The sequence below is a fragment of the Myotis nattereri genome (assembly GCF_964212035.1).
Source record: "Myotis nattereri genome assembly, chromosome: 18".
NCBI classification, from domain to species: Eukaryota; Metazoa; Chordata; class Mammalia; order Chiroptera; family Vespertilionidae; genus Myotis; species Myotis nattereri.
The window spans coordinates 20338333-20360403 of NC_138093.1; the positions used below are offsets into that span (position 1 = coordinate 20338333).

A 22071-nucleotide genomic window follows, 5' to 3' on the forward strand; every position below is an offset into this window, starting at 1 on the left:
GTACTGATTACCTCCCTCCCCTAAATGGTGCCATTTCATTTAAAAAATGATACTTTCCTGGCCTTGGGAACAAAATGTATTGTCTGGTCTTGTTATCCTGGATTATGCTTCTTCCTTGTCCCTTGACACCTTCCTCATTTCTGGCCAAAAATAATACTAGTCATAGTATTACTCCTCATAATGGACTCAAATTTATCATTTATTACTAAAATTAAGGACAGGTTTGATTTAATGACCTATTCCAATATTGAAGGAAGGAGGTAATTTTTCTGTAAGTTCCATGGACTTGTTTGGTGATAAGTTCTAGAACTATCCAAAAAATAAAAATAAATCAACCATAGAACCCTGCTATGCCTTTGGAGTGAAGAAGGGGTGGTGAGCTGGTCCTGTCTGTTGCCGATCAATAAACTTTTATCCAAGTCTCATTTCAGTGTATAATTCTGGTGCATCACATTCATAAGAACCAGCCTCCCTTCTTCCCCCAACAAGGTCACAGTGGTCGTTACCAGGGCAGAGCAACTGGACAGTGGGCTGCAGAGGGCAGAGCTGTTTAAGTACCGCTTTCCAAGTGGGCAGAGGAAACATCTAAGAAGCAGGGTGCAGCCCTGGCCAGTGTGGCTATGTTGGTTGGGCATCATCCTGTGCACCAAAGGGTTGCTTATTTGATTCCCAGTTAGGGCACATGCCCTGCTTGTTGGCTTGATCCCCAGGTGAGGGTGTGCAGGAGACAGCTGATCGATGTTGTGCTCTCACATTAATGTTTCTCTCTCTCCCTCCACCTTTCTCTCCAAAAAGCAATAAAAATATTTTTTGTTAAAAGAAGCAGCAGGGGTGAGTGTTTGACTTGTGTACTCTTATTTAAAAAGGCCCTGAAACTAAGATAACTCCCTTTCTATTGCTGGAAAAAACAACAACACACACATGGGAGATTTTGCCAGCTCTGAAAGTGAGGTGGGGACTGCAGTTCCAGTCCTGCTGCCTCCTTGACATTAGGCACTGTCTCCCCTTGAATATCTCCACTGAATACTCACTAACTCTGGCCAAAGTCACTGGGAATGGAGCAGGTGACTGCAACTCCACAAATGTTCCTGAATAAAAAGGCCATATGCTGAAAACACTGCCACCTTGTGTATCCCCAAATAGGCAGCCATCAGCTTAGAGCAGCCCTGGACCCCTGGGCCCACCTGGCCCAGCCCAATATCAAGGTAATGGCCAGGTTTAGATACAGCAAGTGCTATTCTCTGTCTTCTCTTTCCCATTTCCAGCATAGATACTTTCTGGAACAGAATACGTTTATCCATTTAACAGGTGTTTATGGAGCCTATCAAGTATGGGGTGTTGTGTTAGGGGCTGGTGACACAGGTGTGAACGAGGCAGAACTTGTCCCACCAAGGTGGACTTTGCAGGCTAACACCTCGATCTCCCCTGTTCCTTTTTTCCCCCCCGCAGATGATGACTGCACTGACAGCTTCACCCCTAACCAAGTGGCCCGAATGCATTGCTATTTGGATCTTGTGTATCAACAATGGAGTCAAAGCCGAAAGCCCACGCCCATTCCCATCCCACCCATGGTCATCGGGCAGACCAACACATCCCTCACCATCCACTGGCTGCCTCCAATTAGTGGAGTCGTGTATGACAGGTGAGAGGTCCTTGCCATGGCCGAGCTGGCCTGTTTCCTCTGTGGCCTTTCTTCTGCATCTCAGGGGAAGGTGTGAAGTCAGGGGCACCCCAGTGGGAGCTGTGAACATGAGCAGCCACTGAGCGCTGCCTCCTCCATCTTGCTGCCCATTTCCGCAGCAGAGCCTGCGGCTCCACACCTCAGCGCCTGTGCTCACTCCTCAGCCAGGGGCCTGGCAGATGTTTCCTGTGGAATGTCACCTCTGGCCAGCTTCCAGGAGCTATGATGAGGTTGACAAATCTGATCAAGGTCAGCCCTTCTCAGTGCAAGGTGGCACAGAGGCTTCTACTTGCACAGTGGTGTTGGGGGCAGGGAAGTGAGCTGTGCTCTTCCAGTAAGTTCTGGGGGTGGGTGGGTGGGTGACAGGCTACCTACAAGCTGTGCATCAGGGGCTTACCTGGGTTATGTGGGCATCTAGTGCCCTCTCTGCCTCAAGGTGTACCTGGTGCCTGCCCCATTTATGGCTGCCCTCTCGTGGAGCGGTCATTATCTATTCATCTTTGTATCTGCCCTACTCGACTGGCAGCTCCTTGGGGGCAGGAGCATCTGTCTTTTGCATCTTTGTCCCTTGGCCTGCCACAGTAGATACCTAATACCTGCCTATTGAAGAGAATCATTATACCTAAATTAGCTTTTATTTGTCCTTTACATATTGGTATAAATGAACATTAGGGACATTTTTGTCCAAAGGAGAGAAGGTAGGAAAAGATGACATCTGACAGTTGGTGGGAGGATGGGGGAATGAATGTGTTTTAACGAGAAGGATGAGAACCCCACCTATGACCCGTGTGGGCCTCCACTTTCCAATCCTGCACTGTATTCCGAGAGTGGCCGTGGTCTGTCTGGTTCTTCTATGTGGGAGGCATTGCGCCAGACATCTCACCTGTAATTTCCTCATTTAATCCTAAGGACACTCCTGCTGTGTAGGTGCGACATAAACATTGAAGCATAGAGAAGCACTTGGGGCTTGCCTGAGCCCCCACAACTACAGAGGTGAATTTGGGGACATCCAGTGAAACTTCAGAAGTGGGGAACATGGAATATATTATTTCTTTTCATTTAGGGTTTTTTCATTATCAGGTAGACATCCCCCTCTCTGTGTCCCACTTTCCCTCAGGTGTCAGGCCCAGCCAAGATGCTGGCTGTCCCTGGAGCATGTTTCCTTGTGCCCCAGCTTTCCCCAGAGCTGGGAGGGGGGAAGGGGACAGGGAGACACAGGGGTGAGGCAGAGCAGGTGAATAATTTTTCCAAGTTGTGATCCATCCTTCTGGGATCTTGCCACCTGTCCTTGATACCTTGATGACATCATTTGGACCCCACAGTTTTATAAAGCACTTTTTTTAATTCTCACCCAAGGAAATGCTTTTTTAAATTGATTTTTAGAGAGAGGGGAAGTGGGGGGGCATCAATATGAGAGAGAAACATGGATTGGTTGCCTCCCGTATGTGCCCTGACCTGGGATAGAACCCATAACCTTTTTGGCAATGGGATGATGCTCCAACCAACTGAGCCTCCTGGCCACTGCCTATAAAGCACGCTTGACTGTCCCAGTACCACAGTGCTCAGGGTCTCCCTTTGTCAGTTGGCTCATATCCCTGTGATGGTGTAAGAATCTGCTTCTGATGGAGCCCATGCCATCTTAAAGGGGAGAGCAGCCTCTTCTAGGAACTCATCAGCACCACCACCCAGACAGGCCTTGGATACTGCCCGCAACCCGGCAGCCACTCCAGCCAAAATCCTGCTGCCCACCCGCAGACTTGCAGACCCTGGTATCTCCACCTCCAAAGGTGCACCGTGCCCGCAGCAGTAAGTGCAGCCTCCCCTTCCCCAGCAGCAGACCTCAGCATTCACACATCTCTAGCGCTTAGGTCTCCGAGGCACACCACTCCATAGACTTCTCTTAGGAGTCACTGTGAGCCCCAACTGGGTGTGATTTTGTACAGACACAGGCGCACTGCCCCCCAGTAGAAATTCTGAATTCCTTCTGCCTGAATAACTGTCCACACACACCCAGCTGTGCAATTTCAGCACCAGGGCCCTTCAGCGCCAGGGCCCCTCAGAGTGCATCAGAGATCAGCGCCGGCGAACTGCACTGTCACAGTTGCTCACTCCCCCTGAACCCATCTATCCACAGGGCACTTTGGGAAGCCGCAGTGAGCCTCTGCTGGGTCCGATCTTGGACTAATAGGGACACACTCCCCTGGGCAGTAGAAATTCTGAATTCACCCATCCTGGATACCTGCCCAAAGACACCTCGATTAAGTGTTCCAGGGCCCTTCAGAGTGCTTCAGTGCGCCTGCGCTAGCAAACTCACTGCGGATGCTCCTGTGTGCCACCACTGGGAACACACGCCTATCCACCACAGGTGCATCAGCAAAAACTGAGGTTCCCCACCCCACAACTGCAGAACTCTGGAGACTACAATTGCATGCTTTTCCAGCATGCAGGTCTCCCAAGACCACCGCTCCACAGACAGCCCTGGGGCGCCGCTGTGAGCCCCACTGGACACACACTTAAACAAACAGGGAGGCACTGCTGGGCTGTAGAAACGCTGAATTCCCTCTTCTGGGATACCTGCTCACAGACACTGCAATCTAGTGGCTTCAGTGCCAGGGTCCTTCAGAGTGTGTCAGTATACCCTGCTGGCAAACACATTACAGGTGCCCCTGTGAACTGCCGCTGGGATTGTGTGTATCCAACCATGGAGGCAGCAGCAAAAGCTGAGTCTGCCCACCCCTCAACTACAGAACTCTGGACACCACAGTCATGCCTTTCCAGAACGCAGGCCTCCGGAGCCCCACCACCCCAACAGATGGTTCCTGGGTGCCATTGTGAGTCCCCACTGGGCATGCATGATTTCAGCCAAGGGCACAAGACAGCAAAAATTGAGACACCCCCTCCATGGCTGCTGACTTCTAGACACCTCAGTTGCGCCTTTCCAGCTCGCAGGCCTACATCAAGAGAACCCAAATAGCTCAAGTAGGGAGCTACACTAGACTACCAAGCCCAGGAGACCTGAGAGGTCACACCAGTAGCACCATACCCAAAAGAAACTGGGTAGCAAAGCAATCGGAGCTACAATTAAAACATTACAGCAAAACATGGGAAGACAAAAAAGCAACCCACAAAGGAAAGAAAAATAGGAATCACCAGAAAGGGAGTTAAATAAAATTGAGGCTACTAACTTACCAGAGAAAGAATTCAGAGTAATGGTTATAAGGATGCTCAAATGGCTGGATGACAAATACACACAACTCAATTAGAATTATAAGGAACTGAATGAGAATGTCACCAACATGAAAAGGAACCAAGAGGAAATGAAGAACGACATAGCTGCAATAAAGAACACAATGGAAGGCTTAAACAGCAGACTAGAAGAGGCTGAGAACTGCATCAGCGAATTAGAAGACAAGGTAGGAAAAAACACAAACACAGGAGCAACTGGAAAAAAAACTTAAAAAGCAAGAGGAGAGCCTAAGGGAGCTTTGGGACAACGCAAAACGAAACACTCGCATAATAGGAGTACCAGAAGGAAAGGAGGAGAAGCAAGGAATAGAAAACCTGTTTCAAGAAATAATGACAGAAAATTTCCCTGATACTGGTAAGAAAAAGCTACACAAGTCCAAGAAGCACATAGAGTGTCAAACAAGATGAACCCCAAAAGACCAATACCAAGACACATCATAATTACATTGGCAAACACCAACAACAAAGTAAGAATCTTAAAGGCTGCCAGAGAGAGACAGAAAGTTACCTACAAAGGATCTCCTAGTAGAATATCAGCTGACTTCTCAACAGAAACACACCTGGCAAGAAGGGAATGGAATGAAATATACAAAGTACTGCAAAGCAAGGGAATGAATCCAAGAATACTATACCCAGCAAGGGTATCACTCAAAATTGAAGGTGGAATCAGGAGCTTCACAGACAAAAAAAGGCTAAGAGAGTTTATTACCACCAAGCCAGCAATACAACAAATGCTAAAGGGACTGCTGTAAAAAGAAGAAACAGAAAGACAAGAAGAAACACAAACATTAAGAATAAAAATGACCACAAACAAGTACTTTTCAATAATAACATTAAATGTAAATGGATTAAATGCTCCAATCAAAAGACACAGGGTAGCTGAATGGATAAAAAAAAAAACATGACCCATATATTTGCTGTCTGCAAGAGACCTACCTCAGAACAAAGGATTTACACAGACTGATAGTGAATGGATGGAAAAAATTTTTTTCAGGCAAATGGAAATGAGAAAAAAGCTGGGATTGTGATACTTATATCTGGCAAAATAGACCTCAAAGTAAAGGCCGTAACAAAAGATAAGGAAGGCCACTACATAATACTAAAGAGAACATTTCAACAAGAAGATATAACTCTGGTGAACATATATGCACCCAATACAGGAGCACCCAAATACATAAAACAACTTCTGGAAGATATCAAGGGAGAGATCGATAGCAATACAGTCATAGTAGGGGACTTTAATACCCCACTGACACCACTGGATAAATCCTCTAAACAAAAAATCAGCAAAGAAATAGCAATCCTAAATGACACACTAGATCAGATGGACTTAATAGACATCTTCAGAATATTTCACCCCAAAGCTACAGAATATACATTCTTCTCCAGTGCACATGGGACATTTTCAAAGATAGACCATATATTAGGACACAGGCAAAGTCTCTTCAAATTCAAGAGAATAGAAATCATAACAAGCATCTTCTCAGATCACAATGGCATAAAACTAGAAATCAACTACAATAAAAACATTGAAAAAAATCAAACACTTGGAGGGTAAATAGCATGCTATTAAACAATGACTGGGTTACCATAGAGATCAAAGAAGAAATAAAAAGCATCCTGGAAACAAATGACAATGAAAACACAACAATCCAAAATCTATGGGACACAATGAAACCAGTCCTGAGAGGGAAGTTCATAGATCTACAGGCCAACCTCAAAAAAACAAGAAAAACTGGTAATAAATGATCTAACCATACAACTCAACAAGTTAGAGAGCAACAAGCAAAGCCCACAGTATCCAGAAGGAAGGAAATAATAACGATCAGAGCAGAAGTAAATGACATAGAGACCAAAAATACAACACAAAAGATCAATGAAACCAAGAGCTGGTTCTTTGAAAGGATTAACAAGATTGATGAATCTCTCGCCAGGCTCACCAACAAACAAAGAGAGAGGACCCAAATAAACAAAATCAGAAATGAAAGAGGTGAAGTAACGACTGACCCTACAGATATACAAAGGATTGTCAAAAAATACTACGAACAACTCTACTCCAACAAACTGGACAACTTCAACGAAATGGATACATTCCTAGAAAAATAAAAGCTTCCAAAACTCAATCAGGAAGAATAAAAAAACCTGAATAGGCCAATAACTACTGATGAAATTGAGACAGTAATCAAAAAGCTTCCAGCAAACAAAAGTCTGGGACCAGATGGCTTCACAGGGGAGTTATACCAAACATTCAAAGAAGAACTAAAGCCAATTCTTCTCAAGACTATTCCAAAAGATTCAAGAGGAAGGCACACTTCCAAGCTCTTTCTATGAAGCCAGCATTACCCTAATCCCAAAACCAGATAAAGACACCACAAAGAAAGAGAATTACAGGCCAATATTCCTGATGAACATAGATGCTAAAATCCTCAACAAAATTCTAGCAAATCGGATCCAGCATTACATTAGAAAGATCATACACCATGACCAAGTGGGATTTATTCCAGGAATGCAAGGCTGTTATAATATCTGCAAATCAATAAACTTCATACGTCACATAAGTTGAGAGACAAAAATCACATAATCATATTGATTGATGCAGAAAAGGCATTTGACAAAGTCCAACACCCTTTTCTGATAAAAACGCTCAGCAAAGTGGGAATAGAGGGATCATACCTTAACATGATAAAAGCCTTATATGATAAACCTACAGCCAACATCATACTCAATGGGCAAAAACTAAAACCATTTCTCTTAAGAACAGGAAAAAGGGATGCCCACTTTCACCACTCCTGTTTGACAGAGTACTGGAAGTGCTAGCCAAAGTGATCAGACAAGAAGAAATAAAAGGCATCCAAATTGGAAAAGAAGAAGTAAAATTGTCATTACTCGCAGATGATATGATACTGTACTTAGAAAACCCTAAAGACTCCATCAAAAAATTATTAGACCTAATAAATGAATTTGGCAATGTAGCAGGATACAAAATTAACACCAAGAAATCGATGGCATTTTTATACGCCAATAGTGAACTCACAGAGTGAGAAATTAAAAAAACAATCCCATTTACCATTTCACCAAAAAAAAAATTAAGATACCTAGGAATAAACTTAACTAAAGAGGTAAAAGACCTCTACCCAGAAAACTACAGGACATTGAAAAAAGAGATAGAGGAAGACATAAACAGATGGAAGAACATACCGTGTTCATGGATTGGTAGAATCAACATCATTAAAATGTCCATACTACCCAAAGCAATCTATAGATTCAATGCACTCCCCATTAAAATACCAACATCATATTTCACAGATCTAGAAAGAACTCTCCAAAAATTCATCTGGAATAAGAAAACAAAAACCCGAATAGCTGCTGGGATCCTGAGAAAGAAGAACAAAGTAGGAGGGATCTCAATACCAGATATCAAGCTGTATTACAAAGCCACTGTTCTCAAAACTGCCTGGCACTGGCACAAGAACAGACATATAGACCAATGGAATAGAATATAGAACCCAGAAATCGACCCAAACCACTATGCTCAATTAATATTTGACAAAGGAGGCAAGAACGTACAATGGAGTCAAGTCAGTCTCTTCAATAAATGGTGCTGGGAAATTTGGTCAGACATGTGCAAAAAATAAAAAAATGAAACTAGACCACCAACTTACACCATACACAAAAATAAACTCAAAATGGATAAAGGACTTAAACGTAAAATGGGAAACCATAAAAATATTAGAGGAATCCACAGGTAGCAAAATCTCAGATATTTACCGAAGGAATTTCTTCACTGACACAGTCCCTAGGGCAATGGAAACGAAAGGGAAAATAAATAAATGGGACTACATCAAAATAAAAAGCTTCTGCACTGCAAAATAAACCATCAACAAAACAAGAAAACCCACTGCATGGGAGAACATATTTGCCAATGATATCTCTGATAAAGATTTAAACTCGAACATTTACAGGGAACTCATACAATTTAACAAAAGGAAGATAAACAACACAATCAAAAAATGGGCAACGTCCCTAAATAGACACTTTTTGAAAGAGGTGAGAGACATGAAAACATGCTCAAAGTCACTAATCATCCGAGAGATGCAAATCAAAACAACAATGAGGTACCAACTCACACCTGTCAGAATGGCTGTCATCAACAAATCTACAAATGACAAATGCTGGCGAGGATGTGGAGAAAAAGGAACCCTCGTGCACTGCTGGTGGGAATGCAGATTGGTGCAGCCACTGTGGAGAACAGTATGGAGTTTCCTCAAAAAACTAGAAATGGATCTCCCATTTGACCCAGTGATCCCACTTCTAGGAATATATCCCAAGAAACCAGAAACACCAATCAGAAAGGATATATGCACCCCTATGTTCATAGCAGCACAATTTACCATAGCTAAGATTTGGAAACAGCCTAAGTGCCCATCAGCAGATGAATGGATTAAAAAACTTTGGCACATCTACACAATGGAATACTATGCTGCTGTAACAAGGAAGGAACTCCTACCATTTGCAACAGCATGGATGGAGCTGGAGAGCATTATGCTAAGTGAAATAAGTCAGAGAAAGATAAATATCACATGTTCTCACTCATTTTTGGATTATAATGAACAACATAAACCGATGAGCAAAAACAGATGTAGAGACAGAGAAGCATTGATTAGATGCTCAAAACTCAGAGGGAAGATAGGGGAGAGTGGGGGTGAGGGGGAGAGATCAACCAAAGGACTTGTATGCATGCATATAAGCATAAGTGATGGATGTGGACAACAGGGGGTGAGGGTGAGGGCAGGATTGCGGGGATGAGGGTAATTGGGGGGATAAGGACACATTTGTAATATCTTAATCAATAAAGGGGGAAAAAAATCTGCTTCTGAGTGTGGCCCCTGTGCAGTTTGGGGTGGACTGGCCGAACAGTAAGTCCTCATGGGCATGTGCAAACCAGAGTTTTACATCCGTTTATGTAACACATGTAAACAATTTAATCTTCCCATTCTCGCTCTGGTACAGACGTTGCGATAACGCAGACATCAGTGCTGGCTCGCCTCGAGGCTGTTGGCAGAAAAGGCAGTGTTTGCTTCCCTTTCCCAGCCCGGTGGCCGCATCGCTGAGGCCTCCCCACACGTGTGTCCGGGGAGATGCACGTCACACACCCAGCAATTTGTGTCACACTGGGAGCTCTGTTTACTCCTCCCCAGTGGGTATTTGGAGTCTTTATGTCAGCAAGGAGCCTGAACACGCACTTGGTGGCTCCCCGGAAGGGCCAAGTGCATCAGGGGAATGTGGTTTGGAGCTGTGTCCTCACCAATGCAGTGCTGACTGCAGCAGAGGCCAGAGCTAACGACCCCTTTCCCTTGCCAGAGTCCTGGACGTTTCATGGTGTTTGAAAACTGGCTTATAGGAATTGAAGAACTTGTGACCTTAGGCCATTTGCCTAATCCCTGTGAGCCTGAGGGTCCTCATTTGTAAACAGGCTTCTTCTTACAGGGATGAGCAATAATTTATGAAAAGCACCTCATGGCACCATGCCTGGTATATGAGGGGCTGGTAGCATAATTATGACACTCCTTCAACAATATGAGTTTCTAGTATGTTACCAGGTGTTGCTTTTCCCCTACTTATCGAGAGACCTTGACATCATACCTTCATTTTCAGATGTGTGTTCACAGTTGGGCTTCTAAAAAGATTCAAAGTATCAGAGATGAGCTTCCTCCATTGATTGCCCCTCCTTATTCAGCTGTTGTTGTCCTTGCTTTCCCCAGTCACCCCAGATATGGTGCTTGAAGAGTTCTTCCTAGGCTCTGAATAGTCTTAGGGATGCTCATAAAACACCACCTCCCCCCCCCCCCCCTCCTGGGGCAAAGAAGGACTGCTGTGGCCAGTCCTTGTGCTGATGGCTGGGCATAGAGAGAGCAGAGCTCTGTCTCGACCTGCTCACAGGCAAAGGAGAAAGGGTGGGGATGGGGATTATCAATACCTCAGAGCGATGCCCCATGGCAGGAGCCAGAGGTGCAGGGGGTGCCTGGAGGACAGAGTGCAGGCCATTCAGAGGAGTCAGAGTAAGTGCCCCTGCCAAAGTTACATTTGAGTGGGCCTTGAAGGATATGTAGGAGTTTGCTAAACACAGGGGGTTGGAAAGGCTCTTTGGCAGGAGAGGGAAGAGCATGTTTCACAGAGCCCGTGCTAAGGATATGATGTATTTGTGGGATGGTGATTCGTTTATTGTGATGGGGACATAAAATTCATGAAAGAGCTGTCCCGTGAAGAACCTTGAATCATGGTAAGGAGTTCAGCTGTAGCCCCACAGGTGATGGAGAGCCCAGGGGCATTATATTTCCTAGTACTAGTACTTTTATGCATGTGAGTAAAAGTAGGGAGTTTAAAGCATAAGTCCACATGTAGCAGAAAAGTTTACTCTAAAAATCAGTGTCTATTTTAGCTGGGGGAATGTGGGGTCTTTAGCTGACTTATTGAGAGTCAGCATAGGAAGGAGTTTTATGGTGGAAGATGCAGGTGCAGTCTTCTGTGTCATATGCTTGAGCATGGAGCTGCCCACATTCATCTCTACAGGCCTCCCTTAGGGCTTAGGTTCTTCTGCTTCCTAACCTCAAGATTTCTCATGTCACTATGAATTTTACGAAGATGAGGTTCATACAAGAAGGAAATGAGATAAGAAATAGTTGTGTTCCCCATTTCCCCCTAGGGTCTCACAACCTATTGCCACTCCCCTTCCTCAAAGATCTGAATTTGGCTCTCCAAGCCATCTGATGGAGTCTCCCCATCTCCCCCCTCATCTTCCAGGGCCCCGGGAAGCATGTGTGGTGCCTGCACAGAGGATGGGACGTTCCGTCAATATGTGCACACGGCTTCCTCCCGGCGGGTGTGCGACTCCTCAGGGTACTGGACTCCAGAGGAGGCAGTGGGTAAGGACCATGGCTTTCTCCTTTAACCCTGGTAGTTGGTGAGAATGGGGGTGGAGGTGGAGGGTGGAGAGGTGGCATGCACATGTATGTGAGTTTGTGTGTGTGTGATTTGCTGGGAAACATATTCTCTGGTATCTTCGTGTGCTGGATGTCCTACACGTGCTTAGAGTGGCTGTGGTGAGGCCAAGGTCAGCATGGAAGACAGGGGTGGGGAAATCAGCTAAAGCAGGAGGTGACCTCAGGATGTGACCGCTCATACATGGTGTTTCAGGTGCTTACAGCACCTGGTGCCGCAGGACAGTGCCAGCCCACCTGTCCCTCCCTCCTAGGAGAGGAATGGAGAACACGTTGCAGGGAACACTCAGACATGGGCCAAGCCAGTCTGGGTGGGTGTGGGGTGCACCAGGGGTTCCAAGCGAAGCATTCTCGTTTTTGCCATTTTATGAGTCTATTAATTGCTGGTACTGGCTGTGCTTTGGCTAAGATCTAAGCTGGGCTCCCAGAGGGGGGATGTTTTTCGCTGTCCCTTCTGCTGTCTTTCCCCCAGCTTCTCAGTTACATATTCACTCACATTCCTCTCAGACAAATCAGAGCATGAATGTTATCCCAACTCAAGTCCAAAAAATGTTGGTCCATGAGTGTTAGCACCTGATCACTAGCTTAACTTCTCCATCTTCTCCATCTTCAGTGTTTATCTAATCATCCTCTTTCTCTTTTTCTTGTACCTGTTAAGATCCTAAAGGCTTCTCAGTAAGATGTGTTGGACAAGATTCTGTTTGAGTTAGTTTACAGGCTTGACTCTTACAAGACAAATAGAGAACATTGGCTTAGGAGCTGACACTGTCCACCAGCTGTCCCCTTGGGCTCCCACTTCCTCAGATGACAGGAGCCTCAGGGAGAAGGCTTGAGAGGGACAGTTTATCCAATTTTTCGTATAGGGCTCTTTCCAACTGAGAGATCCCGGGGCAGAACAGAAAGTTGCTATAAAATTTACATTGGCATTGCGTGGGCTATTTAGATATTGGCATTTCATACAAGGCCATTTCTGGCCTTGTTGTTGTCCTGGGCTGGTGTTTTAGTGCCCGTTTAACTCTCTGTCCCTGAAATTTTTCTCTTTAATTCTTGGGGAAATTTAAAGTTATCTGGTAGAAATGAAAGGAATGAGAAGTTCTGGGTTCCTTGTTTTGTGACTTCAGGCAAACCAGGTCAACTTTTAGGGCCTCAGTGTCATGTTTGAACATGCGATTATAATAAAAACTTTCTAACAGATGCTGCTGCATTAGGGGTCACTTCCAAAGGGGTTGCTAGTATTTTGGAACAACTATCAGAAAATAGTGCTAAGAAATACTGGTCTTCCTCTGCTTTGAAAAGGTGAAGAACCAAGTCATATTTGAAATATACATAGTGAAAGTAATTGAATCCTCAGCAGAGCATACACAAACATATATTTACAGACATGCTCAAAACCTATTTAATGACACTAAATGAACACTTATTGACCACCAACTACTTTCTAAATTCTACGGGGAATAGAAATGTGAACCAGCCATATGCTTTGCTTAAATGTTGCCTTCTTGGTGACAACTTCCATGTCCCCATAATCTAAAATAGCCCCCAGCCTCACTCCATCATTCTCTAGCCCCTATGCTCCTTCAGTTTTCTTCAAAGATGTCATTACCACCACTTGGAATCACCCTTCTACCTTCTACTATTTATTGTTGCACCTGTCACTTCACTGTAGAATATACGAGATCTTTACCTCTCTTGTTCAGTATTCTACCTTCAATACCTAGATTAGTACTAGGTGTGAAAGAGGTATGCAGTACTTTTTTTGTTGAATGAATGAATGGATTCACAATATAGGTAAAAAATAGTAAGGACCGTAAGATGTAATACACACATACATCACACATGGAACAACGCACACACACACACACACACACACGTACATACATTTGAACATGTTTCCTCTGGGCTTATCCTATTGTTTATTTTCCAGATTCTAAAGGGCTACTTAGTTCTATTTTTGCAAATGTAGTTTGAAAATGTTCCTCTGGAAACTGTATAAATCTTCCCCACTAGCTAGTAAAGTGGGGGTTAAATAGTACTTATGTTATAAATGAGGAGATTAAGGCTTAAACAGACCTGCCACAGCCGCACAGCACTGGTTGGAGCCCAGCTCTACTCCTTCCTGATTTATCACTTTTTCTGCATGTGACAAAAAAGAAAACCACAAAAAACCCCACAACAAAACAAAACAAAACAAAACAAACAAAAAAATGCCTCATGGAGATTTTTCCCACAGAGCCGACCTTTATATTACTTGCGATATTTGGTTTTTCACCAATACAATTTTGCTTGGCTCCTGAATCTACATTGCTTTCCACTCAAGAAAAAGTGTCCTCTTTCCTGCCTGCAGTTTTCTCTGTGCAGCAACCTGCATGCTCCCATGGACCTGAGCCAAGCGTATGGCTGCGAAGGCACCACCTTAGGGGATGAAAGTTTTGTGGAGCCCAGTTAAACAGAGTGTGGTAACAGAGTGAAGCAGACATTGGCCTTATTGACAAATAAAACAGGGCATCAGAAGCATTAATTTATCCTAAATTATTAACAAACAAAGTACAAGGACAGTGACTGAGCTTCTCTGCCTGGCTTCAGGCTCCCACCTAGGCCTCCTCCTTCCACTTGGCCTCAGGCTCACACCTGGTATCCGGGTCGCAGGACTCCTAGAGCCCAACTGGAGCTCTTGTTAAAAGACACCAAGTAGAAGATGTGGATGGGGACATAGTACTTTTGAATTGTTATACCTATGTCCTCAGTCGTACTTGAGACCTAACCCACTCAGCTGATCAGCTTCTGCAGGAATTTGTTCATAGTTTTCTTCTTCCTCACTCTTCTTTCTGGCTGCCACCATGGACTACTCACCTGCAGACTTATGATGGTCATGCCTGATGGGTCTATCTTTTTGTCTACCTACCCTAGGGCCCCCCGATGTGGACCAGCCCTGCGAGCCAAGCCTGCAGGCCTGGAGCCCCGAGCTGCACCTGTACCACATGAACATGACGGTGCCTTGCCCAGCGGAAGGCTGCAGCCTGGAGCTGCTCTTCCAGCACCCAGTGCATGCCGACGCCCTCACCCTGTGGGTCACCTACCTCTCTGTGGCCTCCTCCCAGGCGCTCTTTGACACAGAAATCTTGCTGGAACACCAGAAGTCTGTACACCTGGGCCCCCTGGACACTTTCTGTGACACCCCACTCACCATCAAGCTGCATGTCGATGGCAAGGTCTTGGGGGTGAAGGTGTACACCTTCGATGAACGGCTGGAAGTGGATGCTGCCCTCCTGACGTCTCAGCCCCACAGCCCCCTGTGCTCTGGCTGCAGGCCCCTGCGGTACCAGGTGCTCCGGGAGCCCCCCTTCGCTAGCGGCTTACCTGCTGTAGCCACACACCCTCACAGGAAGTTCACAGACACGTGAGTTTGGAAGTGGGGCTTTCTAAACCATGATGCTTCTCGGTCTCTAGCCACCCATGATGTGCATTCCATGCTTTCTCTTTTTCTTGTTCCTCCCTCTCTCTTTCTCTCTCCTTCTCTCCCAACTCTCCTCTTACTCTTCCTTCTGGCCTTCTGCGTTTAGTGAGTTCTACTGTGTTCCTGTCACTGTGTGCCCAGTGCTGGGACACAGACTAAGATAAGGTCACTGGCTTAAAAGAGTTCAATGTCTAGAGTGGGAGGCTGGTATCACCAAAGACAAATTCTCCCTACCCCTAAGGGCAGAACTCAGGGTAAAACAAGTTTTATCAGAGGTGCTATATTTTGCTGAGTTAGAAATAATCATGAAACATAGTGGGTTAATACAACAAACACTGGTTTTCATGATTTTATGGGTTGGCTGGGTGTCCCCAGGGGGACTGGCTTGGCTGGGGTTAGATGACTCAGATTGGCCTCGTGCACACATTGGAGGCTCAATGGAGGTGGCTGTCATGTCTGGGAAGCCCAAGGCCTCCTTCTACACCATCCCTCATTGCCCAGTAGGCATGGCCTGGGCTTCTCCTCCTGGGGGTGGCAGGGTCTCCAGCAGCAGGGAGGGCAGACCCCAAAGCTCTCACATTTTTTAAGGCTCTGCTTATGTTACTCATGATAACATTCACATGGCCGAGGGGGCACATCTGGGATGGGAGGAGTCTGGGCCCTCTGCCCCAGCTACAAAACAGTAGAGACAAATGTTCACCTTGAGCTTTCCTACAGTTTCCTCCTCTACTTGCTCTCCAAATTGGAACTAGAAGACAGTGAAATGGTCCAAAAGCTCATGCAAATGGGAGGATAGATCATGGGATGAATTTTAAAAGAATATCATTTTTGAGCTTCTCTAATTGGGCAGTTAACATGACACTCATTAAATAACTTGATATCTACACACACACACACATACACATACACACAAACACACACGTGCGGACACACGCACACACATGCTCATACACATTCTTTAAGGTTGATAGTATCCCATTCTGTAGATTAGAAAACCTAGCTTAACTGTGATTTGGTTGAACAGAGCTAGTTAGTGGTTGTCTCAGAATTAAAATCTAATTTTCTGACCAAGTCTCATTTGGTTTCCTTTCCTTAATAACAGACTGCCTTTTACAAAGTTGCATCATGGAAGGTTAGGACCCTCTCCCCATCCTTTTCCAGCCATAGCACAATGTCAGACTTATGCGTGGCTGGATGAGAAGTCCAACAGAAACGTCCCTGGAAAGAGAAACCATCAGGATTGATTTGCTTTTGAAAATACCTGGCACTCTCATGAGAAGATTGCTTCCCCAGAGACAGCTAATTTAGAAATGTAAAAGTCTATAATATTAGGTGTCTTTTCTGTTAAAACTAGAGGGCCAGTGCATGAAATTCATGCACTCGGAAGGGGGAGGAGGGTCTCTCAGCCTGGCCTGTGCCCTCTTGCAGTCCGGGAGCCCTCAGGAGATGTCTGACTGATGGCTTAGCCATCATCGGACATCCTTAGTGCTGCTGTGAAGGCACGAGAGGTTGCCGCCACCACCACCACCGCGCTTGCCAGCTGTGAGCCTGGCTGAGCAGCACTCCTGATGTGGGAGTGCACTGACCACCTGGGGGCAGCTCCTGTGTTGAGCGTCTGCCCCCTAGTGGTCAGTGCGCATCATAGCAACTGGTCTTCAGTTGTTTGGTGGATTTGCATATTAGCTTTTTATTATATAGGTCAACTAAAAGCCAGTACAGAGTTTTTTAACAGTGTTTTTGAAACCCTATGACATTTCTTGTCTGGTGGTGGCAGCGTCAAGTTAGAGGGTGATACTTTGTGGTTGAGGTGAAGAGCCTGGTGGTGAAGAGAAGGTTCTGGCAGGACATTCATAGTGGCCACATGTGCGAGTCCTAACAACCCTTTGAGATCCTGCCTCTGAAGGCACTCACAGCTCACCAGCCCACCTGGACTCTGGCAGTAGTTTTCCAGGGCAGGCACTGTACTAAATTAAGATGAAGGAAGACTTTGTTTCTGGAACCAGCAGTTTCCCAGTCAAGCCCCTACCCCTTCTAAATGTCCTGTCCCTCACGCTGTCCACCTGTCTGTGCACGTGGACTTTGAAGAGAGCCTGGTAGACTCCTTCCATCTATGCTGCAACTGATACAACTCCACACCTGGAGTGTATGCATTTTGACAGGTTCAGAGGTGGGGAGTAATTGAACACATTTCTAATTATGGAGTTTCTTGCATCCCCAAAATGATGGAAGGTGTCCTCGCCTCCTAGGAGACAGTGCTCTCCTGAGGATTCCCTATGGATTCAGTCTACCCAAGACAAGAATTTTCTCAAGAGGCAAAAGCAAGCAAACAAACAAAAAAACCTGTAATCCACGAAGGGCCTTGCTGAGCCCATACTCTGAAGTTTCATCTTCCCTTTCTTTGGTTACTTTGCAAATACACTGCCTTTTCAATAGTTGGTGTTACTTTTCAACATGGTAAAGATACGCTGGAAATATACCACCCTCCTAGATTTTGTGTGACTGTTAGTTCAGTGTTAATTCAGCCTTGATTTACTGCATACTCACTATGTGGGATGCACTGGGAATACCGAAATGAATATGGTCTTAAACATTCTGCTGCTGTGGGAGACTGCGTGCCCTGGTCTTTGCTTTCAGAAAATATGGCATGTGTTTAGCATTCATGCTCCCCATAACATTTATTTTAAATTCCTGCAAACATTCTGGATGTGGTAGTCACAGCCCATTCGTTTCCATAGGGAGGTTACACCTGGGGAGGTGTATCAGTACCAAGTTCAAGCTGTGGCAGGAGCAGAGCTGGGAGAAGCTTCGCCGCCTCTGATCCACATTCATGGAGCTCCTTACTGCGGTGATGGGAAGGTGGCCAGGTGAGTGCTGTGTGCATGGGAATGTGAGAGCAGGGCCCCCGCTCTGAGCGGGAGGGTCCACCTCCAGTTTCAGTGGGAGTTGTTTTGGAAAAGAAAGTGACAGGGTACTCTGGGACCTGGCAGTGATATTGTGAGGTCACTCACATTCCTGCATAGTTCAGGAGGGACCCACTTTTATTTAGATCTGACCCCACAATACTGAGATAGGCTGATTCTAGGGGGTGGGTGGGTGGCTTTTAAGGTTTCAGAGAACTGTGGTCCAGGGAAGGCATTTGTAGGGAAGAAGGTTACTTGCCAAATGATGCTACAAGAGGATGTGAGGATACTTGTGGATCAGTGGCCTGCCACTCCGAACTAGCGGTGTGATCTGAGGAAGGCCAGTAGAGCTTTCTGAGTGCCACTTATTGGACCCTTAGAAGACCTTCATGCAATGTAGTTTGCAGCTATTCTATAAAATCACCAACATAAAGGTGGAATTCCCCTTTTGGTATCTTAACATTCTATGTTCCTTTATCTGCTGCCCTTTTTCAATATCAACCTAGAAGACTAATCACTTAGTTTGCCTGGGACTTTCCCAAATTTAGCACAGAAAACTCCCATGTCCCAGGGGTCACACTATATCAACCTGTCCTGGATGCTCCTCTGACACCACCTGCCACGTACACAAGCTGCTGGGAGTAGGAGACCGTGATTTGTCCTAGATTTTGCATGCTAACAACCTAGTTTATTTTTAATTCCCTAGACCAGGTGAAAATATATTGTATCATGAAGCCTTAATAGCAAGCAATTCCATAGCTTCTCTTGGGATCCCAACCCATTGTTTAGCAATTACTAAACACTGTTTATCTTCTCAGTCTCCTAAGGTCCTTAAGTGTTAGTGTAACCTATTGCTTTTCATAAAAGTATAAACACCAAATGCTCTCAGACGTCAGTAATATATGGAGGTGATTGAGGTTACTTGAATACCCAAACCTCACTAGTTTACTGCCAATGTTTGCTTCACTCAGTCTCTGCATGCTGCCTGCTCTCTCCCTTCCCCATCACAATCTGATTTCTCCCTGCGGAAGCCTTGCCTGTGCACAGAATAAGTCTGGCTGATGTGTTCCCCACTCTGGCTGCCTCTTTTTAAGTCCGCTGCCCACCAATGGAGGTGTTTGGGGTGCATGGTCCCCAATGCTACCCAGGTGGAGCCCTCCTTGAACAAAACACTCTTTCCTATGTTGTAGCCTCTCCTACATCTGTTCTCTGATGGCAGCTGACTTGAGGTCCCGTGATGCCACATCTGCCTGGGGATCTGGGCAAAAGGAGTTAAGGTCCCTCTTCCTGACTTGGTATTGCACATTCTCTCCTGTGCCTTGAAGCAGCTTCACCTGAGGCAGTGCCTGCCTGGCTACTGGGCCTCCCATGGCTCCTGATTAAAATGTACCTTTAAGCTCCCGTTATATTCCGTCTTGTAAAGAGTCTCACTTAGTTCTGCCATCCAGCAGGAAGATGTCTCTGAATTGCTGCTTTGTCTCAGCTGGAGGTTCCCAATTACACATAAAACAAGAGGGAGCCATTGCAAATTATTTAATCTACCTTTTAACTCGAGAAATTCATTCTGAGGGAATCACAGGTCCCCAAGAAGTCATGCTCAGACTCTAGTTTAAGTAAGTTTTTTAATTAAAAGCTGGAAGTTGTCATTTTGGGAACCACTGATCAATAAGACTACCAAGACAAAGGCTGTAGAGGGCCTACCAATTGCCCAGTATGGGAGCCACTAGCCAGAGTGACTGCTGAGCCTTTGAAATGTGGCAGTCATAACTAAGAAACGGAATTTCATTTAATGTTAAGTTATTTGAAGTCAGTTCAAAAAAACAAAACTTGATTCAGTTATTTAAAAAACTTTAAATTTCTCTGGAGCAATTTGGGTAGGTGGATCTACCGTTTTAACTATAGATTTTAAGAAATCTGAAGACAGATTAGGTGTTTGAATTGAGATGTATTGTAAGTGAAAAATAGACATCAGATTTCAAAGACCTAGAATTCAAAGAAATAATGTAACGTACCTTAGTAATAATTTTTTAATTATTGATAATGCCATATTTTGGATATATTGGACTAGATGAAATATAGTTCAAACTAATTTTACCTGTTTCATTTTACTTTTTAATGTCACTTCTAGAAAATTGAAAAGTATATGTAATATGGGTCTCATTATATTTCTATTAGGCAGCAGTACATGAGATGATATACAGTATGCTTATATTGTTTAGAGTATCTTCAAGATGAAAATGAACTTGAAGTTTCCTTAATTTCCTTAATTATGTTATTTTTATATATCACCTATCTTTTCTCCATTTACACCTTATCATTTAAAATATGATTACTGTACAATTGCATTTATATCATATTTTTAATTTATTTCAAAGCATTTTCATGTCTAATTACTTAATCTTCATTCCATCACTGTGAGGAGGTATACTTTAAACAATAGTTGTAGCTATTAGTGATGAATTGGGTCTGAAAAACTTGAACATTCCAAAACCCTTTGCCTACTGAGTTAAAATGTGTGTCCATTTTTGACATGATAAAAAGTCAAGGAGAAACAATGGAAACCCTCAGTCCATTTTACAACAGCTGAATCTTGGTTCTTTCAAAGTGGCTTTAACCAAAGTTTATCTATTTTGTTCCCATAACATGCTTCATGTACCCCTCACTCTAACCTAACTCCCCCATCTCAATCCAAATTTAGTTGCTCATTGTATTAGCTTTTGAGGTTCAAAACAAAAATGATATTTTTCTTCTCCCAGTACAGGGTGGGGCAAAAGTTAGTTTACACTTGTTAGTATGCAAAAAACAATTTATTCTTTTATTGTTATTTATTTTTGTATTATTTTTCACTAGAGGCCCAGTGTATGAAATTTGTGCATGGGTGTGGTCCCTAGGCCTGGCCAGTCATCAAAGTGCGAGTGTCTGGCATGGAAGGGCAGGTCCCAACTAACCTCTGGGCCCTGGGCAGCACCTGGGCCCCCAAGCCCCCATGCATCCCGCTCCTCCTGAGTCATGGCACCTGAGTCCTCGCGCGGAGATGCAGTGAGCACAGCCAGACGCCATGGGCCAGGGCGCAGTGTGGGCCCCTGTGGTCCCAGTGGCTGTAGCCCAGCTCACCTGGAAGAGGTCACGCAGGTGTGGGGTGGGCTCCTCATGGGCACCCAGCACCTGAGCGTGGGGGTTGGGGGGGGGGCGCGCTTCCCTGCTCATGAGCCCTGGCATCAGGGGCAGGGTAGGAGGGGGAGTGAGAGCAAGCTTGGCAGACACCTGGCATTCTCACTGCACCTCTGTCCCCATCACCACTGCCCCCAGGTAGCTGGCAAGAGGTCGCAGCACATTGTGGACGCTTGCCATGTTCCACACTGCCCCCTGGAGGTCAGCGCACATCATAGTGAGCAGTCGAACTCTTGGTCAAACGACTGCCTGAGGGGACAATTTGCATATTAGGCTTTTATTATATAGGACTAGAGGCCTGGTGCACAAAAATTTGTGCACTCGGCAGGGAGGGGGGGTCCCTCAGCCCGGCCTGGGCCCTCTTGCAGTCTGGGACCCCTCAGGAGATAACGCCCTGCTGGCTTAGGCCTGCTCCCGGGTGGCAGAGGGCAGGCCCAATCCCTAGGTGCAGCCCCTGGTCGGGCTCAGAGCAGGGCCGATTGGGGAGTTGGGGCGCCGCCCAGTCATGCACAGAGCAGGGCAGATTGGGAGGTTGTGATGCCACCCCCAGTCACGCTCAGGGTAGGGCCAATTGGGGGAGTTGGGGCACTGTCCCCTGTCACACTCAAGGCAGGGTCGATG

At 45.4% G+C, this 22071-nt stretch overlaps 1 protein-coding gene across 1 annotated transcript in view; it reads left to right on the forward strand.

Moving 5' to 3' along the window:
• The window catches only part of PAPPA2 (pappalysin 2), a gene marked incomplete at both ends in the record, with an annotated part of 219983 nt that overhangs the window by 93750 nt on the left and 104162 nt on the right, over nt 1-22071 (forward strand). Inside the window, 4 exons of the mRNA XM_081113216.1 lie at nt 1450-1642; nt 11729-11850; nt 14833-15322; nt 18115-18243. Coding sequence (XP_080969342.1) covers nt 1450-1642; nt 11729-11850; nt 14833-15322; nt 18115-18243 — 934 coding nt within the window. The remainder of the gene's footprint in view (nt 1-1449; nt 1643-11728; nt 11851-14832; nt 15323-18114; nt 18244-22071) is intronic.